The 21,621-nt window shown below is 52.4% G+C and overlaps 1 protein-coding gene across 1 annotated transcript in view; it reads right to left on the bottom strand.

Annotated features, from left to right (window-relative positions):
• Positions 1–21,390, bottom strand: part of ADGRA2 (adhesion G protein-coupled receptor A2) — a gene marked incomplete at both ends in the record, with an annotated part of 42,611 nt that extends 21,221 nt beyond the window's left edge. The window contains 2 exons of the mRNA XM_080710255.1: positions 4,305–4,376; positions 20,642–21,390. Coding sequence (XP_080566381.1) covers positions 4,305–4,376; positions 20,642–21,390 — 821 coding nt within the window. The remainder of the gene's footprint in view (positions 1–4,304; positions 4,377–20,641) is intronic.
• Between the last annotated feature and the right edge of the window lie 231 nt (positions 21,391–21,621).

The following is a 21,621-nucleotide window of genomic DNA, read 5'->3' as shown; positions in this document are numbered from 1 at the left end:
TGGGGAGGCTAAGGCAGGAGGATTGCTTGAGGCCAGAGTTGGAGGCCAGCACAGGCAACATAGTAGAAACCAAAACCCACGTACCTAGGAGTTACAATCAGCTGACCATAGGTAAAAAGAGATTACCCTTGAAGGAGACTGACTATCCTTGACAATGTAAACGGGCCTCACCGATTGGTGGAAGGCTTCAAGAAGAAAGTGTGAGGTTTCTGGGAGAAGAAATTTTGTCCCAAGAGGGCCTTGGTTCCTGTGTGCCTTCCCAGTCTCTGGCCTGCCCTGCAGATCTTGGATTTGCCAGTCCCTACAATCATGGACGCCAATTTCTTAAAATACATATCCCTAGGGGAGGTACTGGGGAGTGAAGTTGACCAAATTATGGTATGTGCATGTAAAGCATGTAACAATGAATCCCACTATTGTGTATGAGTATAATGCACCAATAAAAAATTAACGTGGTGATGCACGCTTGTAATCCCTGCACTTGGGAGGCTGAGACAGGAGGATCACACAGGTTCGAAGCCAGCCTCAACTACTTAGGCTCTCAGCAACTTAGTGAGACCCTATTTCCAAATAAAGCATAAAATAGGTCTGGGAGTATAGCCCAAAGCTAGAAAGCCTTGGGTTCCACCCCCAGTACCACACACACACACACAAAAAAAAAATTAAAAATAAAATAAAATAAAATACATATGCTTACATGTATCAATAGTACTGACAGGTCAGGCTGTGGGTCTGGAGCTCCTCCACCCCTGCCAGCCCTTCCTGTGCTATATGCAGCACTTCTTCTGTCCAAAGGGCCCTGCCCAGGGGCCCACACCACCAGACCTGTTCCCATCCTCCTGCCGGGACTGTGAGTGTCACACACACCCAGGGGTCGAGGAATGTTCTGCATGTGCGGCACTAAGGATTGAGCCCAGGGGGATTCTACCTCTGAGCTGTACCCCAGCCCTTTATTTATCATTTTTTTCTTTTTTTGTGTGTGTGTGTGGTACTGGGGATGGAACTCAGGGGCATTCTACCTCCAAGCTATATCCCTAGCCCTATTTTTTATTTTGAAACAGGGTCTCACTGAGTGGCCCCACTAAGTAGTAGCTGAGGCTGTCTGTGAACTATGATCCTCCTGCTTCAGCCTCTCAAATGCTAGGATTACAAGCATGTGCCACCATGCCTGGCTTTATTATTTTTTTTATTGGTACTGGGTACTGAACCCAGGGGCATTCTACCTCTGAGCTATACCCCCAAGCCTATTTTATTTTTAATTTGAAACAGGGTTTTACTAAGTTGCTGAGGGCCTCACTAAGTTGCTGAGGCTGTATTTGAACCTGTGATCCTCCTATCTCAGCCTCTCACGCATTAGGATTACAGGCTTGCACCATCATGCCCGGCGGAATCATAGGATTTTAAGTCCATAGTGTACCTTACAAGTCACCACCGCCCCGCAAGCCCTCCCCACAGCATTTTCACAAGGAAATTATGGCCGTGTGCCTGGGACCTATTCTTTGTGTGTGTGTTGGGGGTTGGTACTGGGAATTGAACCCAGAGGCATTCTACCATTGAGCTATACCCCAGCCCTATTTTATTTTTTCTTTTGAAATGGGATCTCGCTAAGTTGCTGAGGCTGATCTCAAACCTGTGATCCTCCTATTTCAATCTCCCAAGTACTGGGGTTACAGGTGTGCGTGCCTAGTGGGGCTCCCATTCTTGATTGCTCTGACCTTGACTTCTACATGCCAGGCTTGCTCTCTCTGCCCACTCACACTCTCCTCCTTGGTTTTTTTTTTTTTTTTTCCATGCTCTTCTGTCACTGAGCTATACTCCAAACCCCTGTAGCATCTGTGTGTGCGTGTGGTACTGGGGACTGAACTCAGAGGCATTCTACCGCCAATCTATACCCCTAGCCCTATTTTTATTTTGAAACAGGGTCTCACTAGGTTGATGAGAGTCTCACTACTTGCTGAGGCTGTCCTCACCTGCAATCCTCCTGTCTCAGCCTCCTGAGTACTGAGATTACAGGCATGCACCACCATGCCCGGCCTCCCTTTCTTTTTCTTCTTTCTTCTTTCTTTCTTTCTTTCTTTCTTTCTTTCTTTCTTTCTTTCTTTCTTTCTTTCTTAAATTTGAGATGGGGTCTTCCTATGCTGCCCAGGTTGGCCTCAAATTCCTGGGCTCCAATGGTCCTCCTGGCTCATCCTCCCAAGTAGCTGGGGTACAGGCGTGCATACCTTGTCTTCCTCCTGTTTCTTAGCCTCCTCTTTCCACCCCTTTATGTCTTAGCAGGTCCTTCCTTGTCCTCGGTACATACAGCACCCTGCCCTGGTGTGTCCTCCAACATATGCCACATGCACTGGCTATCTCCTGGATTCCCCCAGTAGGAGGTAAATTGCATGGAGGAAGGCACTCTGTCTGCTGCGTTCACTCCAGTGTCTGACACAGCCTAGCTAGCACATAACCATGTGTAAAATGAATGAATAGAGCAATTCATAACGGAGCAGGGGCGCAAACTTTGGGCGGGGAATTCTTGCTCCAGTGCCCTTTCTCATGCTGTGCTCCTCCCATACCCACAGCTCCGGGCTGAGATGATGCCCGTCTCTCGGGGTCTTGGGAGATTGTTCTCTCACATTTCTCTTCCCTTCCCTTGTTTTCCCTGCTGTTCTGTCTACCAGGTCTGTGCTGATGGGGAGAGGAGCCTGATTCGCTACATCAGCATGGATGGGAAGGAGAGGGACACCTTTATCTTCATCATAAAATACCTGTAATCCCAGTACTTGGGAGACTGAGACAGGAGGATCACAGGTTTGTGGCTAGCCTCAGCATCACAAGGCCCTCTGCAATTTAGTGAGACCCTGTTTTAAAATAAACAAAAAAAAAAAAAATGGGACTTGGGGGTATAGCTCAAAGGTAGACACTCCTGGGTTCTATCCCTAGTACCGCAAAAAAAAAAAAAAAAGAGCACCTCAAGCCAAGCTGAACGTGGTGGTGCACACCATAATCCCAGGACTTGGGAGACGGAGACAGGAAGACAGCAGGTTCGAGGCCAGAAGAGCACCTCCACCCTTCTTTATATCTCCCACGGTAGAGATCCAAACCTTTTTTTTTTTTTTTCCAGAAGTAGGGATGGAACCCAGGGGCATTCTACCTCCGAGCTACATCTCCAGCCCTATTTTTTAAAATCTTTAAAAAAAATTTTTAAACAAGGTCTCACTGAGTTGTGAAGGGCCTCGCTAAGTAGCTGAGGCTGTTCGCAAACTGCGATCCTCCTGTCTCAGGCTCCCAAATGCTGGGATTACAAGCGTGTACCACCACACCCGGATAGATCCAAACCTTTTGAACAAAATTGCACTAGAGGGGCCAAAGGCCTTGGAGAAACTGGGGATTCCTAGCAGGAGGGAAGCAGAAATCAAAGAGGGGTTGTGGATGGGAGAGAGGCAAGCATCCATCCCAGGAGAGGGAGGTGTGAGTCACCTCTGTGGAGGGGACAAGAACTCAGTTCTGTGCTGCCGTCTGTGGTTCCCAGAGCTCCTCAACAGAACAGGGGACTTCGGACAGCAAATGCGGGTTAGTGACTCACCCAGTGGCAGCGCAGGGGTGCCAGCCAGGGCTTCCCTTACACCCCCAGGCCCTGGTGAGCACCCCAGTGGGCTCTGCTGTCAGGCTGCCTGCAGCTCCTCAGTCTCTGGCAGTAACCATGGCTTCTTGCTCCTCTTCCCTAACTTCTCCACAAACTTTCCTCAACCAGACCTCAAGAGAAGGTTCCTGCTGGCTGGCAGGTCTGCCAGAAGGGTGCTGCTGAGGCTGACCAGCTTCAAACCCAACTGGTGGGAGCGAAGGCTTAGAAATGATCAGCCTTTCCACCAGCAGCCCAGAACCCCGGCCCCTTGGGGCTTTGTTTGTTGATTTGTTTTTTTTTCTAGAAGGAAAGAGGCTGTGTCACATGAAGCCTCCTGGGGCCTTTCAAGCGGGGCTCTGGCTGGGTGAAGGGGCAGCTCAGGGCTCAGCCCTCTCAGCTAATTGCTCATTAGGGAGCGTTAATGAGCTTCCTTCAGCCTGTCTCAGCCAGGACCAGCTAGGGTTCCCTACTTCTCTTAGGAGGTGGAGGAGGAGGACGACGAGCTGCTGTCTCCTTTGCAGACCAGCCCTGCTCTGTCTTCTACCTGTGGTCAAGTCCTGGGCACATCCTGGAGGGTCTGACTAGGCCCTGCTGTTCCCGGGGTCGCTCAGCAACCAGTGTGTTTCATTGTCCCAGGAGCAACCCTCCCGGCCAGCACCACCATCCCTTCTGTCTGCCCCCCAGGCCCAGCACTTACAGCTTCTCCAGCAGGTGCAGCCCTAAGAAGGATCCGTTGTGGAGCATGGCAATCTTGTTGTTGCTCAAAAGCCTGAGGGACAGGGAGAGCACAGAGAGAAGGCATCGTCAGACCCCGGAGGTGCACAGGGAGGGGGGCCCAGGCTCACCACTGCTGCCACACTGTATGCTGTGCAAATGGCGCCCTCTGGAGTTGTGCAGGGAGCTGTCCTCCCCCTCCTCCCCATGCGCAAGTGGGCTGCGTGGGTGTCTTTGGAACCCAGGACTGACAAAAAGCTATTCTGGGGGAAGCCTGGCTGCTGCCCACTCTGAATTCTGTTTATTCACTTTTACTTAACAGAGGAGGAAAGAGTCTCATCCATGCCCACCCACTCAGCCTTTCTCTGCCAGACTCCCCGCTGGGAGGAGGGCTTTACAGACCAGCCAAGGGCGCATCCCTCCTGTTAATTACTTATTAGAAGGCTTTAATGAGCCTTCAGCCCAAATCCCAGCCAGGATGAAGCTAAGGGCTTCCCGTGGTTTCCCTGCTCTTGCTGGTGGAGAAATGACCAGAAAACCTGAGGTGCAGTCCTCAGGTCTTTTCCTGAGTGGGCAGCTCTGGGATAGGCAGTAAGGGAGAGAGGAGCGACCAGGCAAAGAGAGGCTGTCACAGAGATTTGCCCAGTTTCCTGGAAGTGGGTGGGTGAACATACTGAGGCAGTCAGAGGACCCAGACGTTGGCATCCCACCCGCTCCAGCGCCTCCTTCATCCCCCACCCTGTGGTGCTAGGGACTGAGCCAGGGGTGTTCTACCTCTGGGCTAGACCCCAGCCCTGTTTTAGTTTTAACTTTGAAATAGGGTTCACTAAGTTGCTGACAGCCTCACTAAGTAGCTGAGGCTGGCTATGAATCTGCGACCCTCCTGACTCATTACGGGTGTGTGCCCGTTTCCTCCTTCATCTTTTATATAGTGCTAGAGATGGAACCTATAGCCTTGCACATACTAGGCCAGAGCTCAGCCCCCAGTGCCATCTTCAACAGACTCCTGGAGAACAGTGGCCCAAACGGAAACAAAAGTAGCAGAGGGGCTTTCTTTTTCCCATTCTCTCCCCCTTCTAGCCCTTGCCTAATGGTACTTCCAATGATGACATTTCTCAGCAGGCATAAAAGGTGACCTTTGAGGAGATTGCTGGATTTTCAAAATGCTACACACACACACACACACACACACACACACACCATCTTGATATTTCAAAAAGTGTATCATAGAGCTTATAGCTCTGGTGGATCCTATGCTCAGATGTGTGAGGTCCTGAGTTCCATCCCCAACACCAAGAATCAAAAAGAAAACAAAATAAGCCAGATGTGGTGGCATACACCTGTAATCCCAGTGTGCTTGAGAGACTGAGACAGGAGGATCAGATCATGGGTTTGAGGCCCAGACTCAGCAGATCAGCAAGAACCTTTTTCAAAATAAAATGTATTAAGTAGGGTGTGGTGAAGCATGCTTGTAATCCCAGTACTTGGGAGGCTGAGACGGGAGGATTGCGGGTTTATGGCCAGCATCAGCCACTTAGTGAGGCCCTCTGCAACTCAGTGAGACCCCATTTTCAAACAAAGAATAAAAAATGGGGCTGGGGGTATTGCTTGGAGGTAGAATGGCCCTGGGTTCAACCCCAGCACCCAAAGACAATATATATATATATATATATATATATATATATATATATATATATATATATATTGAAAAGGAATGGGAGCTAGGTGTGGTGGTGTGGTGGCACACCCTTGTAATCCCTGTACTTGGGAGGCTGTGACAGGAGGATCACAGGTTCAAAGCCAGCCTCAGCAACTTAGACCCTATTGCCAAATAAAATATAAAATAGGTCTGGAGGTATAGCCCAGAGGATTCCATTCCCAGTACCAAGAAGAAGAAGAAGAAGAAGGAGGAGGAGGAGGAGGAGGAGGAGGAGGAGGAGATGATAAAGGAAGGAAGGATGGAAACTGCTGGGGATATAGCTAGGAAGTACATTCACTCCTTGGTTCAATCCCTAGCATCCCCCGAAATGTAATCAATATACACACTTATTAATGAGATTTTCCCTTTTTGTGTATAGCCTTAAGAATCTGGGTGCATTCTACTTTATCAGCACATCTTATTTCAGACCAGTCACACCACAAGTGCACATGTGTATTAGGGAGGGCAGAGCAAAAGCCTGAGGACTAACCCTGAAGCTGGCCAGGATGAGCTTCTGACCCAGAACACCACATCTCTTGGCTGGGCTGGCTGTGGGGCCAGCTCCCAGCTACATGTTACCCTGCTGTAGCCTGGGCCCCTTCCTCCCTCTGCCCCTGAGCACCTCTGCGTGCTAGGAGGGCAGAGCAGGGCTGGGGGGTCCTGGGCAGCCCACGCTTCCATCTTGGTTTGCCTGTCACAAAGCCCAGCCTGAAAGTCTTGAAATGCCATTTTTTTCTGTTGCAGTGAACAGCCCTGACCCCACCCTCTGACCCACTCACAGGCAGGCACTGGGCACACGGCATTCATCCTTCACCCCAGTCGGCCCCATCTTGCTGCATCACCAGCTCGTGGAGAGGCTTCAGGCAGACGGCTGTAGGACGTGAGTCCTCAAATCCCCAGAACTGGATCTTTTAACTTTACCTCCTAGAGAGGTCTAAGGAAATGTGCTTTAGATCTGAATGATCCAGAAAGCGGTCTCAACTGTCCGTGGGTTCTGTTCTCAAGTGTGTGGCTCTGGAACTGGGGGTGGAACCCAGAGCCCTGTGCATGCCAGGCAAGCACTCCACCACTGAATTCCATCCCAGCTCCAGCCTGGGGATTTTATGGGCAGTTGGAAGCTGGCAGCTCCAGCCTTAGTGGGCTAGATGAGCACATACCACATAGCATCATCCAATGGGGAAAAAATGTTCCCACCAGTCTAGGCTGTCTCAAGGGAGGGAAACAGATAGGGTAGCCACAAAATTGTGCAGGCAAGGAGGAAGCTTTGGCTCCACACTTCCACTCGCTGTCCCAGACAGTGTCAGGCACCTCCTCTGCCTGTGCCATCCAACTGTCTCAGAGGGAGCCAGCCTGGCGGGTCTCCTTCAACCACACTAACCCCGCAGGCCCCAGAGTCCTGGCTCGCCCAGGCAAGCATCTTTGGCTCCTCTCCCCCACTCCTCCCTCCTCCTGCTCCTTGGAACCCCCAACCTCAAGCTTTGCATGGGAAGCAGATTCAGCCCCTGGGGTCCCCTGTTCTCCACTCTTGTGTCTGAAATCGGGCCAAAGAGAAGGGGCACACCCAATCCATTCCAGAACCCTCCTTCAGCTAGGGTCCTACTTTAGGGAAGAGAAGCAAACAATGACCACTAATGAGATTGGAGGCCAAGGAACTACTGGCTGTGTCTACAGAGAGGCCCTGTGGCCTCTGGGCAGCCACAGGAACTCACTAGATACCAAACGTGACCCTAGCTGGGCATGGCCCACACTTGTAATCCCAGTACTTGGGAGGCCGAGACAGGAAGATTGCAGGTTCAAAGCCAACCTCAGCGATTAAGTGAGGTTTGTAGCAACTTAGTAAGAGTCTGTCACCAACTAAAAAATAAAATAGGGATGAGGGTATAGCTTGGAGGTAGAATGCCCCTGGGTTCAATTGCTGGGAGTATAGCCTGGGTATAGAATATCCTGGAGTTCAATCCCCAGTATCACACACACACACAAAGGTGATCTTGCAGGTGTCACGTGGGCACTGTTGTGTGGGGTGTGGTGCTAGCACACACCCGCACTGACCCATTCTCACATGGGTGGGATAGTCATGTAGTTATGCATGCCATTTCCCCACCCTCACAGTGAACAGGTAAAATGGCCACACTCTGGACACAGGTTGCACGCTCTCCAGAGTCTGACCCTGGAGCTCCAGTGGACCTGGCTGTCACAGGTTCCTAGAGGCTGAGAAGACCCTGTCTCCAGCATTTGCTGCTGGAGGCTGGGTCATGTCTTAGGGGAATAAGTTGTGAGGGGGAGAGAGATAGTCTTGATGCTAATATCAAGAAGAACAGAGGCCCATACCCACCGGAGCCATCCAAGGGAAAGTAGAGCTCCTGCCTGGGCCCAGGGCCCACAGAAACATCTGAAAGCTGAGCATGGTGGCTCAGGCCTGTAACCTCAGTACCTGGGATGCTGAAACAAGTTCAAGGACAACCTCAGCACATAGAAAAACCCTGTTTCAAAACAACAATAAAAGGGCAGGGTTATAACTTGGAGGTAGAAAGCCCCTGGATTCAGTCCCCAGTGACACAGGAGGGGGAAAAATACAAAAAAAAAAAAAAAGACATATGAAAATTTAAAAATAGCTGGGTGTGGTGGTGCACACCTGTAATCCCAGGTGTTGGATAGGCTCAAACAGAAAGATCTTAGATTGGAGGATAGCCTCAGTGACTTAGCGAGACCCTGTTTCAAAATAAAAAACAAGCCGGGTGCGGTGGCACACGCTTGTAAATCCCAGCATTCAGGAGGCTGAGACAGCAGGTTCAAGGTTTGTGGCCAGCCTCAGCTACTTATGAGGCCCTTTGCAGCTCAGTGAAACCCTGTTTCAAAATAAAGAATAAATAATAGAGCTGGGGGTATAGCTCAGAGATAGAATGCCGCTGTGTTCCACCCCCAGTACCAAAAATAAAAAGGCCTGGGGGTATAGGTTGGCAGCAGAATGCCCTGAGATCTAGCCCTAGCACCAATAATAGCACCAATAATAGTAGTAATAATAGCTGGGTGTGGTGGTGGACACGCTTATAATTCCAGCCTTCAGGAGGCTGAGACAGCAGGTTCAAGGTTCGCAGACAGCCTCAACTACTTAGTGAGGCCTTTTGCAACAAAGCGAGACCCTGTTTCAAAACAAAGAACTAAAAAAAATAAGGCTGGGGGTGTAACTCAAAGGTAGAATGCCTCTGGGTTCAATCCCTAGTACTGCAAAAAAAAAAAAAAACTAATAATAACAACAACTTCCAAAATATAAATGCTGCCAGGCAGGGGGTATAGTTCTGTGGTAGAACACTTGCCCAACACACACAAGACTCCTGGGTCTCATCACCAGGATTGCAAAAATAAATAATACATAGAATTACTGCAAAAATGGAAAGTAACAAATGCCCAATTGCATAACTACCAAATATCACAGTTTGTTGATGAGTAATAATATGTTTAACAAAGGCAGTGGATACATTGTGTGTGTGTGTGTGTGTGTGTGTGTGTGTGTGTGTGTGTGTGTTTTGAGGTACTAGGGATGGAATCCGGGGGTATCTACCTCCAAGCTACATCCCCAGCCCTATTGTTTTATTCTTTATTTTGAGCAGGGTCTCGCTGAGTTGCAGAGGGCCTCACTGAGAAGCTGAGGCTGGCCTCAATCTTTGGATCTTCCTCTCTCAGCCTCCCAAGCGAAGGGATTACAAGCGTGCGCCACCACGCCCGGCCTGTGGGGACATTTTGGTGTAGCTGATACAACAGTCAGACTCCTAAAGGGACGATGCCTGTTGCGCACAGGCCCGGCTTCAACACACCCCTCACTCGCTTCCCTTCCCTCGGATGCTGCCCTCTGTTTCCATTTAGCTATGACCACAGGGAACATAATGTTGGAAAGGATCTGTGAGGTGCCTGGCCTGACTCTCTACTTCCCTTTTCTTGGCTGGAAGCCTGTCCAGGGAGCTCTCAACACCTACTGGTAATAGAAGACTCCAGGACAAGAACGCAGGTAGGGGCTTCCTTCCTCAGGCCCGAGTCGGTTATGTCCTGAGATTGCTCTGGACTCAGCCTGGAAGCCCAAACATACAGGCAGCAGTGACAGTCAAGGCCAAAGCCAAGGCAGAAAATAGTCTTGCTGCAGCCATTCATGATGACACATCATGTGATCCCAGTACTGGGAGACTGACAGAGGAGGATTGCAGGTTTGAGGCCAGCCTGAGCAATTTAGTAATACCCTCAGCAATTTAGCAAAGCTCTATTCCAAAAAAATAAAAAATAAAAGGGTTGGGGGTGTATCTTGGAGGTAGAATGCCCTGGATTGAATCCCCAGGAACCAGCCCCCAATAGTCTTGCAGTGACTCCTATCTCCTTTTCTCTAGCCTGCCTTTTCTCATTGGTCTTACCTCCTTTAACATCCCTTCCCTTCAAGGATACCACCACCCCCTCTCGGTGGGGAGAGGGCAGCACCAAGGAATTTGGGGCTTAGGTGGGAAGAACTGACCTTGAGCTTTGGGACTACAGGCGGTGGGAGGTGATGAGTGTCCTTGATGGGGATTTGGGGTCCATCACTCCAGCTTGAGCACAAGGAATATAATTTGCTGTAACCATCCACACCTAGATAATCATTCATTCTACCTAAGCACCCACTGTGTGTGCAGCCCTGTGTAACATGTTAGTGCTACAAGCAACGGCGCATACACCTCTCCCGCTTTCCACTCATAGACAGTAGAGGGAGGTAGCCAAGAGGATGAATGTGTGCGTGCGTGTGTGTGTGTGTGCGCGCGTGTGTGTACCTGATTGGTACTTCCTCCACACAAGGCCTAAAATCTCACCCCTGGGAGGCAAACTTTTGGGTGAAGAAAGCAAGTCTTTTATTTATTTATATTTTTATTTTTTGGTGGGACTGGGCATGGAACCCAGGGGCTTTCTACCTCTGAGCTACATTCCCAGACCTATTTTATATTTTATTTGGAAATAGGGTCTCACTCAGTTGCTGAGAGCCTCACTAAGTAGCTGAGGCTGGCTTCGAACCTGTGCGATCCTCCTGTCTCAGCCTCCCAAGCGTGAGGTTATAAGCCTGTGCCACCACACCTGGTGAAAACCAAGTCTTTTAAAATACAAATGGAGCTGGGTATGGTGGTGCAAGCTTGTAATCCCCGTGCTTGGGAGGCTGAGACAGGAGGATCACACAGGTTCGAAGCCAGCTTCAATTACTTAGTGAGGCTCTTAGCAACTTAGTGAGACCTTATTTCCAAATAAAGTATAAAATAGGTCTGGGAGTGTGGCCCGGAGGTAGAAGGCCTCTAGGTTCCATCCCCAGTACCACCAAAAAAAAAAAAATATTTTTTTTTTTTTTTTTTTTTTGCGGTACTGGAGGTAGAACCCAGGGGCTTTTCTACCCCTGGGCTATACTCTTAGACTTATTTTATACTTTATTTTGGAAACAGGGTATCTTTTTTGTGTGTGGTGGTACTGGGGTTCCTGGAAGCCCCTCTATTGCTGGGCTACACTCCTAGACCTATTTTTTAATTTGGAAACAGGGTATCTTAAGCCAGCTGAGGCTGGCTTCGAACCTGCGTGAGCCTCCTGTCTCAGCCTCCCAAGCACAGGGATTACAAGCCTGCGCCACCAAGCCCAGCCACAAAAAAATTTTAAAAAATAATAAAACTGGGCTGGAGGTGTAGTAGCTCAGAAGTAGAATGCCCTTGGGTTCAATCCCCAGTACCACAAAAATACATACATACATTCATACATTCATAACAAATGGGCCGGGCGTGGTGATGCATGGATAAGATTGAAGCAAGCTAACCTCAGCAACTTACAGAGACCCTGTTAAAAAGCAAAACAAAACAAAACAATAAAACAATAAAATAAAATACAAATGGAGCCAGGTATGGTGGCATATGTCTGTAATCTCAGCTACTTGGAAGGCTAAGGCAGGAGGATGGCAAATTTAAGGCCAACCTGGCCAACTTGGTAAGATCCTGCATTAAATAAAAGATAAAAGCTGGGTATGGTGGTGCACATCTGTGATCCCAGTACCTGGGAGGTTAAGACAGAAGGATCACAGGTTCACAGCCAGCCTCAGCAACTTAGCAAGGCTCTCTGAGACTTGGTGAGACTCTGTTTCACAATAAAAAGTAAAACAGGGCTAGATGTGTAGCTCAGAGGCAGAATGTCCTTGGGTCCAATCCCTAGTACCACAAATAAATAAATAGCCTTGGGGATGTAGCTCAGTGGTAGAGTACCCCTGGGTTCAATTCCCAGTACCACATATACAAAAAGATAAGTAGATAAATAGGCAAATCTGAACAGGTCAGTCTATTATTAGTCTTGTATGCCTATACATTAGACCCTCAACCATCCCTCCCTAGACATTTTTTTCCATGTGTCTCTGTGTGTATGTTTTACTGGAGATTGAACATTTTACCTCTGAGATACATTCCCCAGCCCTTTTTTTTTTTTTAAATTTTGAGACAAGGTCTTGCTAAATTATAGTAAGCTGGCATCAAACTTGTGATCCTCCTGTCTCAGCCTTCCAAGTACTGGGATTACAGGCATGTGTTATCATACCTGCAAAGTTTCCCTAGAAGTTTTACTTTATTTATTTATTTATTTATTTATTTATTTATTTATGGGTCTGGGGATGGAAGTGAGGGCATTCTACCTCCGAGCTACATCCCCTGCCCTATTTTTTATTCTTTATTTTGATACAGGGTCTCACTAAGTTGTGGAGGGCCTCACTAAGTAACAGAGGCTGTCCACAAAGCATGATCCTCCAGTCTCAGTCTCCCAAATGCTGGGATTAAGAGCATGTGCCACTACACCCAGCATCCCTAGAAGTTTTATATGGAGCTCTTATCCTGCCAACTTTATGAGCATGTACCTCAGATTTGACAAAGACAGCAGGGTAGAGAGGCCTTCCACCCCTGGCAAGGGCTGGGACACACAGTGGGCACTGGCAGAGTGACTGGAGCGGCAGAGCTCCAGAGAAGCAGCTCAGTGGATAGGGTGTTCATTGCAGAGCCCGGATTTCCTTCTACCTCTAGTTCCCACCCCTCACTCCCCCAATCCCCAGGAGAGAGCATCCATCCTTTCCCAGACTAGCCTGGCTCCTTTTAGGAGTCATGACCATTCTCCTAAGGCTGTTGGAGCCATTGCAGGAGAGACAACACCTGTATGCATGCTGTACTGACAACAGGTGTCACACCTCTTGGGTCAGTCAGATTTCTTTTTTTTCCCTTTTTTTTTGGGGGGGGGACTAAGAATTGAACCTGAAGGCATTCTACCTATGGGCTATACCCCTAGCCTATTTATTTATTTATTTATTTATTTATTTATTTACTTATTTATTTATATTTTGTGGTACTAGGGATGGAATCAAGAGGCATTCTACCTCCAAGCTACATCTCCAGCCCTATTTTTTATTCTTTATTTTGAAACAGGGTCTCACTAAGTTGCAAATGGCCTAAGTAGCTGAGGCTGTCTACGATTCTCCTGTCTCAGCCTCCCAAATGCTGAAATTACAACTATGTGCCACCACGCCCAGCTCTTTATTTATTTATTTTATTTGGTGGTACTGGAAGCCCTTCTACCTCTGGGCTACACTCCCAGACCTATTTTATATTTTTGGAAACAGGCTCTCTTAAGCCAGAGCGGCTGGCTTCGAACCTGCACGATCCTCCTGTCACCGCCTCCCAAGCGCAGGGATTACAAGTGTGCGCCACCACGCCCGGCTCCTTTTATTTATTTTTATTTTGAAACAGGGTCTAAGTGGCTGAGACTCATCTTGAGCCTGTGATCCTCTTGTCTCAGCCTCTCAAGTACTGGGATTACAGACAGGTTTCCATAGTGCCCACTGTCGGTCTGATTTAAAATACTCTGTGTGGTGATTTGAACAGTGGTCTCCCTAAGTCATGTGTACTTGCTTGGCAAGGAGAGAAGCCCCTTTTCTCTGACTCGTGTGGAGGAAAACAGATTAGTGTATCCACCCTGCTCTGTCCCCAGGGACTACTTCTCTGATCAGTCAGTGTAGGTGGATCTGCCTGTACAGCTATGGGCTGGGTAGGCTCTGCCCCTTCTAGGGCGGGAGTGGGCTAAGGATGCCCATTGGTGGGCAAGTCTGATTAAACCACTGTTGCTGAACCTCTCAACCAGTTTTCCCAATCTAGCTTTTGTCAGTAATAACACACACACACACACACACACACACACACACACACTCACACTACTAGTTGAATCCAGGGGCGTTCTACCATTGATCACACCCCCAGACCTTTGTAATTATTATTTTGAAACAGGGTCTTGCTAAATTGCCAAAGCTGGTGCTAACCTGCAATCCTCCTGCCTCATTATTCTGCATATTAGGATTACAGGTGTGTAGCCCCATGCCGGCTATAACACGGATGTTGTGTTGGTAACTTTTTCTATGCCTCAGTGACCCATGTGAAGTGAAGAAAAGAAGTGTTATTTTGGGGGCCCCTTCAAACTCCAGTGCCTTGTGCCTCTGGGCCTGCTTCTTAGGGCAGTGTTACTCTTGGGACCCAGGGTGCAAAGCCTCCCAGAGGCCTAGAAGCTTCTCAGACCTAAATCCCTCTGCCTGCTTCCTCGGGTGTGCCTCCTTTCCTTGGCTTCTGAATTCCCACTTGCAGAGGGAACGAGATGGGGAGCCCTGGGCTGTAGATGTGGTTGTCTGTGACTGTGGGCCTGGGGCAAGTCAGCCCCTCTCTGGGGGTTCCTGCTCAGTAAAGAAGGGTCTGACTGGACAGGAGACCTGGCTCCTCATCTTTGTTCTTTTTTTTTTTTTTTTGTACTGGGGATTGAAAGCAGGGGTATTCTACCTCCAAGGTAGAACACCAGCCCTATTTTATTTTCGAGTTGGAAACACGATCTTGCTAGTTGCTGAGAGGCCCGCTAAGTTGCTGAAGCTGGCCTCAGGCCTGTGATTCTCCTGTCTCAGCCTCCCAAGTACTGAGCTGACAGGCATGCACCACCAAGCTCTGCTCACCTTTATCTCTGACAGCTGAGTCTCCTGAAGTCCTAAATCCCAGTGCCTAGCTCCCCACACAATCCCCAGTGAGGCAGGCGCCAGCAGGGCAGGGTGGGCGGGAGGAGGGGCCCCAGGCCTCTTTTCCCTTCCCAGCTGGAAGATGTCTGGCTCCTCAGTGCGGGCTGTGCTCCCTCCTCAGGCCGGCAGCACTCTCCTCTCCACCCCCTTGCTTGCTCCTCTGTGACAGATGGGCTCTCCTGCCCCTCACCTGGCCCCATCCATCTAGCATGCCGCCTGCTCCCCCATGGGAGCCCTCCCCAGCTTCCAGGGAAAATGGAGGTGGGGCTGGAGGAGCGGGTCCTGGGAGGCCAGCCTCCCAGTGAATTAGTTCACTCCAGTCTCACTGCCCTCTCCCTCCTCCCCCTCCCGTTTCTATAGCCCAATCCTAAAAGCAAAGGAATGTTCTGGAGTTTGGGAAGGATGCCCCCCCCAGGAGGGAGGAAGGGGCGGAGGCAGCTCCGTCCTGTCAGTGTCTGAGCCCTAAATAGAACACAGCACTGGGCTGGGGGAATGAAAATAAACAGCCCCTCCGAGTGTGCCCTTCCAGGCCGTTACAGGATTTTCCTTCTGGCCCCTCACCCAGGGCCATTTCCCTCCTGTCCTCATGATGGACAGTTAGAGGTCCTGCACCAGGCTGTGTGGCATCAGGGAACTCACTTCCCTTCTCCTGGCTTTGGTAGGGAGAGTGGCCAGACCCCCCCCCCCCCCATCGAACAGAAAGACCTGGATCAAGTCAAAAGTGGCTGGAGCTTTTTTCTCCTGAAGAAAAGGGTTCTTTCTTATCCCAATGACTCCCATGTGGCATAAAAACTTAGAAACTCTCTCTTTAAAAACATGACCCTAAATTTAGGGTCAATCTATGGGCAAGTTCAAATTACACTGGTTTGCCTGTGCCTTTGGGGAAAATTCTCAGACTCCCCCAGGGCTAGGGGTTGCCACTTCCCCTACCCAGTCCTGAAGGGTGATCCACAGTGGCATTAGGGCTTTAGGAGTGTCTGAGTTCACACACATAATCTGAAGAATTCAGGCCAGATAGCCCACTCTGGTTTCTCTGATAGCCATGGCTCAGGACTGAACCAGTAAATCCCAAAGGGCTCTGCTTTCTCCCCAGAGCTCTCCCTGGGACGCTAACATCTTACACCAGTGGGAGCCCCAAGGACTGGGTTCCCAAGGCCCCAGAGCTGACAGAATCCTTGAACCTGGGCTGGAGGCGTACCTCCAGCCCCTCAAGTAGGTGGATGGGGGAGCTATGAGGCACTTGGGTTCCTTCTCCTCCGCCCCGCCCACTTCAGAAGGGCAGGAGCCCAGCTGGGGTATCTGAGCTGAGGCCCTGCACCCTGAGCCAGCGAGGGAGTATGCTGGGGCCTCTGGGTGCCCTCACCTCTTGGTCTTCGGCCTCTTCCCTCTTTTCTTTCCTTCTCCCTCCCCTCCCCTCCCCCTCCTCTCTCTCTCTCTCTCACAAAAGCTCTCTGTACACAGCCACTTCCTCTGGCTGCTGTCTCTGAGCCCAGACCTTATGAGAACCATATGGGGGAAAGAGGGTGGAAGCCGAGGGGGTGGGGGAGGCCGACGCCCGCCCTCCAGCCAGCATGTGCGTGCATGGAAGTGGCTGTGGCAGTGAAGTCCCAGGCAGAGCTGGAGGTCCAGAGGGAGCTCTTGGCTCAAGAGCCACCCCCAAGGCTGGGGCACTGCACAGGGGCTGTGGAGGGGCCTCCCGCTAAGGCCACCAAATTCCAGCTGTAGCCAGCAGGCCTGTAGCAAACAGCACACTGCGAGTGGTGGGCAAACCCCCTGGGATAGGAGGCTGGGCAGGTGGGCGTGTGCCAGCCTGGGGAATAAGGAGTGACTGTCCCATGCCGGCCTCCTTCTCACAGCCTGGAATGTTCCCAGGTCAAAAGGGCTTCAGTCCTGCTGGGAAAAAACTGGGTTTATTTGTTTATTTGTGGTACTGGGGATTGAACCCAGGGACACTCTGCCACTGTGATAGACATTCAGTCCTTTTATTTTTTTAAATTTTGAAAGTGGCCTCAAACCTGCAATCCTCTTGTCTCAGCCTCCCAAGTATTGTTATAGTTATGTGCTGCTTCACTCTCGCTTAAAAAAAAAATACAAAAACTTGAGTTTTTAAAAGTAGCTTTTTGGTCCAATGGGTGAGAATTAGCTAGTCCTGATGCTGACTCCTTGTAGCAGGGCAAACTCCCCCCCTCCCGCCCCCCCCCCCCCGCAGCCCAGTGTCTGCCACAGCTTAAGATGTAGGACATGGAGGCTAGACTTGCTTATCTCTAAGACCCCCTTCAGAACAGAAGATATAGGAATTTATGACCATGGCTGGTGTCCTCAGAGGGGCTGCTCAGATGTCCTGGGAGGTCCTCAGAGGAGATTGTCTTCTGGAGTTATCTATTACCAGTCCTTTTCTGAAATTCCTTATTCTTAGCCCCTAACCTCCTGGCTCTGACTCCAGAGCAGAACCAGAGACAGGCCCCTTGTGCTGCCCAGACATGGGAGGCTCACAGTGAGCTCCCACCCACAGCCAGGCTCTCCCCGGGACTCTGCCCCTCAGGGGAGGCCCATAGAGACTACTGCCCAGGGCTGGAGAACTGGTGCCCACTGTTGCTCTGCAGACTGGGCTTAAGACTGGGGGTGGGGTGGGACAGATGCATCAGGAAGGAAGCCAAGAGCTCACTTTCCTGGAAAACTGCAAATGAGAGTCCATGAGGGAAAGAAAAAAAAAGCAAAGAGAGGGCATGGAGTCTACAAAAACAGAAGGCAGAGATGCAGATAACAGTGTGGGGGTGGAGGAAGGGCTTTCGATGGAGTAAACAGGACTGTTCACAGAACTGCCTTTGAACTGCTGGGGCTGGCTGTCTCTGGGCTGGGAAGGGAGGCCCCTTGCAGCCGGGGACCTTCTTTGGCACATTCTTTGACTCTCAGCACTCAGTGTCTATCAGGTTTCTCAGGGTGGGATCCCAGGTGACTGGGGTTTGCACTCCCATTCTGCAAAGAAGAAAAGGGTCCTCCATGGGACCATCAGAGGTGTTGGGGAGGGAGGACACAGCCACAGTGCAAAGTATTGGCTCAAGTCCTGTTAGTGCCAGGTGGCAAGCTACCAGGTGAGAGGGAAATGTATGTGAAAAGGAAGTAGCCAGCTCAGAAGAGCTTGGGAAGATGAGGCTGCCATTTGCCAGAGTAGGTTCACGATCACGACTTGCTCTGCCTTTGGTACTAGGCAGATGCGACATCCCCTTCCTGGCTCTCTCGTCCTCTACTGAGAGACATCTGGCTATGGTGGATGCATTGCAACTGAGCCCCCAAAACAAGGAACCCTTGTCATGCTCCTGTGGGGTTCTTCTCCAGGAAGTCCGCCCGCTGGAGGGGACCGTCTGGATCATGAGTATTTGGAGTATCTGGCTCAGCCGCAGCCGGGCGTGGTGGCACATGCCTGTAATTCGTACTTGGGAGGCTAAATCAGGAGGATCACCAGTTCGAGGACAGCCTCGGCCTGAGACTCTCAGCAACCTAAAAAGACCCTGTTTCAAAATAAAAATAAAATAGGGCTAGGGGTGTAGTTTGGAGGTAAAAAGCCTCTGGGTTCAATCCCCAGTACAAAAAAACAAAAACAAAAACAAGAGCAAGCATCTGGCTGGAGATTCAGTACGCTCCAGACTTACAGGCCACGGGGCTCTCAGGGGCTTCCCGGACGGTGAGGCAGCTATAGAGCTTTTTTCTTTTTTCTTTGCAGTACTAGGGATAGAACCCAGAGGCATTCTATCTTTGAGCTACATCCCCAGCCCTATTTTTCATTCCTTATTTTGAAGCAGGGTCTCACTGAGTTGCCAAGGGCCTCAATAAGTAGCCAAGGCTGTCTGCAAACCCAGATCCTCCTGTCTCAGCCTCCCAAATGCTGGAATTACAAGTGTGTGCCACCACACCTGGCTTGAAGAACCCTTAAGTCAGCTAGAGCAGTGGCCTGGAAGGAATGGGGCCTTCTCCTTTGGAGGAGTTGGGATGGGCAGGTGAGTTAGGAGTCAGGTCTGCTGCCACCCTGTCACCACAGTCTCTCCAGGAGTTGGCCCCACCCCCTCCATGGAGTGGCATGAATGGGAATTAACCCTGGCTGGAAAGAATTAGTTGCCAAATCATTCTAAGATGTACTGCAAAACCACCTTTCTGTCACCCCCGCCCCCCGTTCTTCTTCCTTGGCAATGTTAGAAGTTCCCAATTCTGACTAACGGACCCTCAGAAACAGCAGCCCACAGCCACCGGGCATGCTTGCCTGCACACACCCTGCTCTAGAAGCTCAGGCTCACAGACATGGTCCAACAATTCCACAGGGCAGGAGCTTTTCTCCTCCAGAACTGAGTGGGCCAGCGAATAACCAGTGGGACCTTTAAACACCAGAGGACTCTCAGAGAAACCTGGCCTGAGCAGCCACTGGTGCCTTCTCTGCCAATGCCATAGCATGGAGCTGCAGGGAGATGGGAGAGGGCAGGCGCGCGCACACACACACACACACACACACACACACACACACGCTGACCAGTTGTGTCCTGTCAGGAAGCCGGCAGCCTCTGAACTAACCCAACCAGAGGCGTTACTGTATTGTTCTGGACACAATCGAATAGACCAGCCAGCCCCAAATCCGGGCGAGGGGCGGCTGCCACTGGGGTCAGGAGGACAGGGAAGGGGAAGCGGCTTTTAGGCTAGATCAGAACAGGAAAGCAAGGGGCCGCCCTTAGAGCCCGACCCTCAACTCCACCGAGCTTGTGGAGCTAGAAACACGTGGTCACTCTGGAAGTCGCTGTGCAGCCGAGGGTCACAAAAGCTCCCGCAGTTGTGGGGACTGGCGACCCCCCGAAGCAGGCTTGGGCCCGTGCTGCCCTCTAGGCCAGCAAAGCAAGGGTGGAATGCGGCCCTGGCTGAGATGGAATCACAGGAGGCCGGGGGCAAGCGCCTCTGCTCAGTCCGGTTTCTTTCTTCGTAATCTTTGCGCAAAGTTCAATCGAGAAATAGGCAAAGCTCGGTCATTTCCAGGGAAGGGAAGGAACAGGCAGGGACACGGTGCTCAGCGCGCACTACTGCACGCGGTGGGAGAGGGCCCGAGGAGGAGTCGGGACCGGCCTCTTTCGGACCACAAACTCCCGCATTCCAAGTACAGACTTCTTCCAAACTCACGCTGCTCTATGGAGACAAGCTGGACACGGGCTGGCGGGCCGGGGAGAGGAGGAATGGGTGCCCCACCTCGAGGGGGCAGGACCTCCCGGGAGACTCCTCCACTGTGGCCCCGGGCTCGTCCGCGGCTTCGGACCACAGCCATCTGCTAGACCTCCCCCGAACCTCCCGGCTCGCGCCGGGTCAGATCCCGAGAGCCCGCAGCCCCAGCCCGGGTCACCGCGCGTCCACTCACCTGCGCAGGTGAGTGGGCGCCAAGGCGCTGTCCCCGGGGCGCCCCCGCCCCATCCTTCCTCCTCCCAGGCCCCCGAAGCCCCCAGCCGCCCTGCGCGGCGCTGCCCTCGAGTCCCCGGAGGGGCGGCCTCGCCCGCGCCCCCTCCCCTGCTCCCCGGGGCCCGCGCGTACTCACAGGGTCACGGTGCCGTTGGGCAGGAGGCCGGGGTCCGGCGGCTCCGAGAGGTCCCCGCCGCCGCACGCCACCCTCCGGCGCGCCGAGGCGGGGGCGCCGCCGCTCGGCCCCTTGGGCCGCTCCCCGGAGCACTTGCAGCCGCGGACGGGCGCGGGGCAGCCGGGCGCGCCCTGCGCAGCCTCGGGCGCCAGCAGCAGCAGCAGCCACGGCAGCCAGGGCATCCTGCGAGCCCCCGCGCCCATCAACCCATCGCCCGCGGCCCGGCTGCGCGAGGCGTGTCCGCGCGGGCCCGGGGCGCCCGAGGGCGGGGCCGGGGGCCCTGGGCGGAGGCGAGCCCCGGGGTCCCCCCGCCGCGCCCCGGGCGCATGCCGCGCGCCCCGCGGGGGAGGACGGCGCCCGCTCCCGCCGCCGGCCCGGCCGAGCGTCGCCCGCCGCGGGGCGCGGGGCGGGGACCTAGCGGATCGCGCCCGCCGCCCTCGTGCCGTGGACTGTCGGCGCCCGCGCCGCGCCCGCCGGGCCCTAGCGCCTCCCGCCGCGCCGCCCAGGCGCCTCCCCCGGACCCGGCCGGCCCGCCGGGACCCTTCCTCCCCGGGCCCGGAGCCCGGCGCCGACCCCGCCGCCTCTGCGGACCCGAGCGCCCCACGCCCGCGCCTGGAGGCCTGCGAGGACCCGGGGCCCGGCCGAGACGTCCGGTCCCCGCGGCTGGGACCTGGCAGCGCTCGGAGGCGCCCCCGACATAAGGGCCCCATGGACGGCGGCGGTGCCCTCCCTCCCAGCCCCGCTCCTCGCGCAAGGCCCGAGGGAGGCCGCCGCGGGAGGCTCAGGCGACCTGAAGGCGCAGCCCTGGGAGGCCAGCAGTGACCTTGCCCAGCGGGGTGGGTGTCGCTTGGCCAAGGAGAGGTCAAAGGCCAAGGCTGCTAGATCTGGCCTCCTCTCTCTCCTCTCTCTCTCTCTCTCTCTCTCTCTCTCTCTCTCTCTCT

Source organism: Muscardinus avellanarius (genome assembly GCF_963383645.1).
Source record: "Muscardinus avellanarius genome assembly, chromosome: 14".
Taxonomy (NCBI): domain Eukaryota; kingdom Metazoa; phylum Chordata; class Mammalia; order Rodentia; family Gliridae; genus Muscardinus; species Muscardinus avellanarius.
Note: the sequence above shows the minus strand (reverse complement) of the source record. Positions and strands in the feature narration are given on the sequence as shown.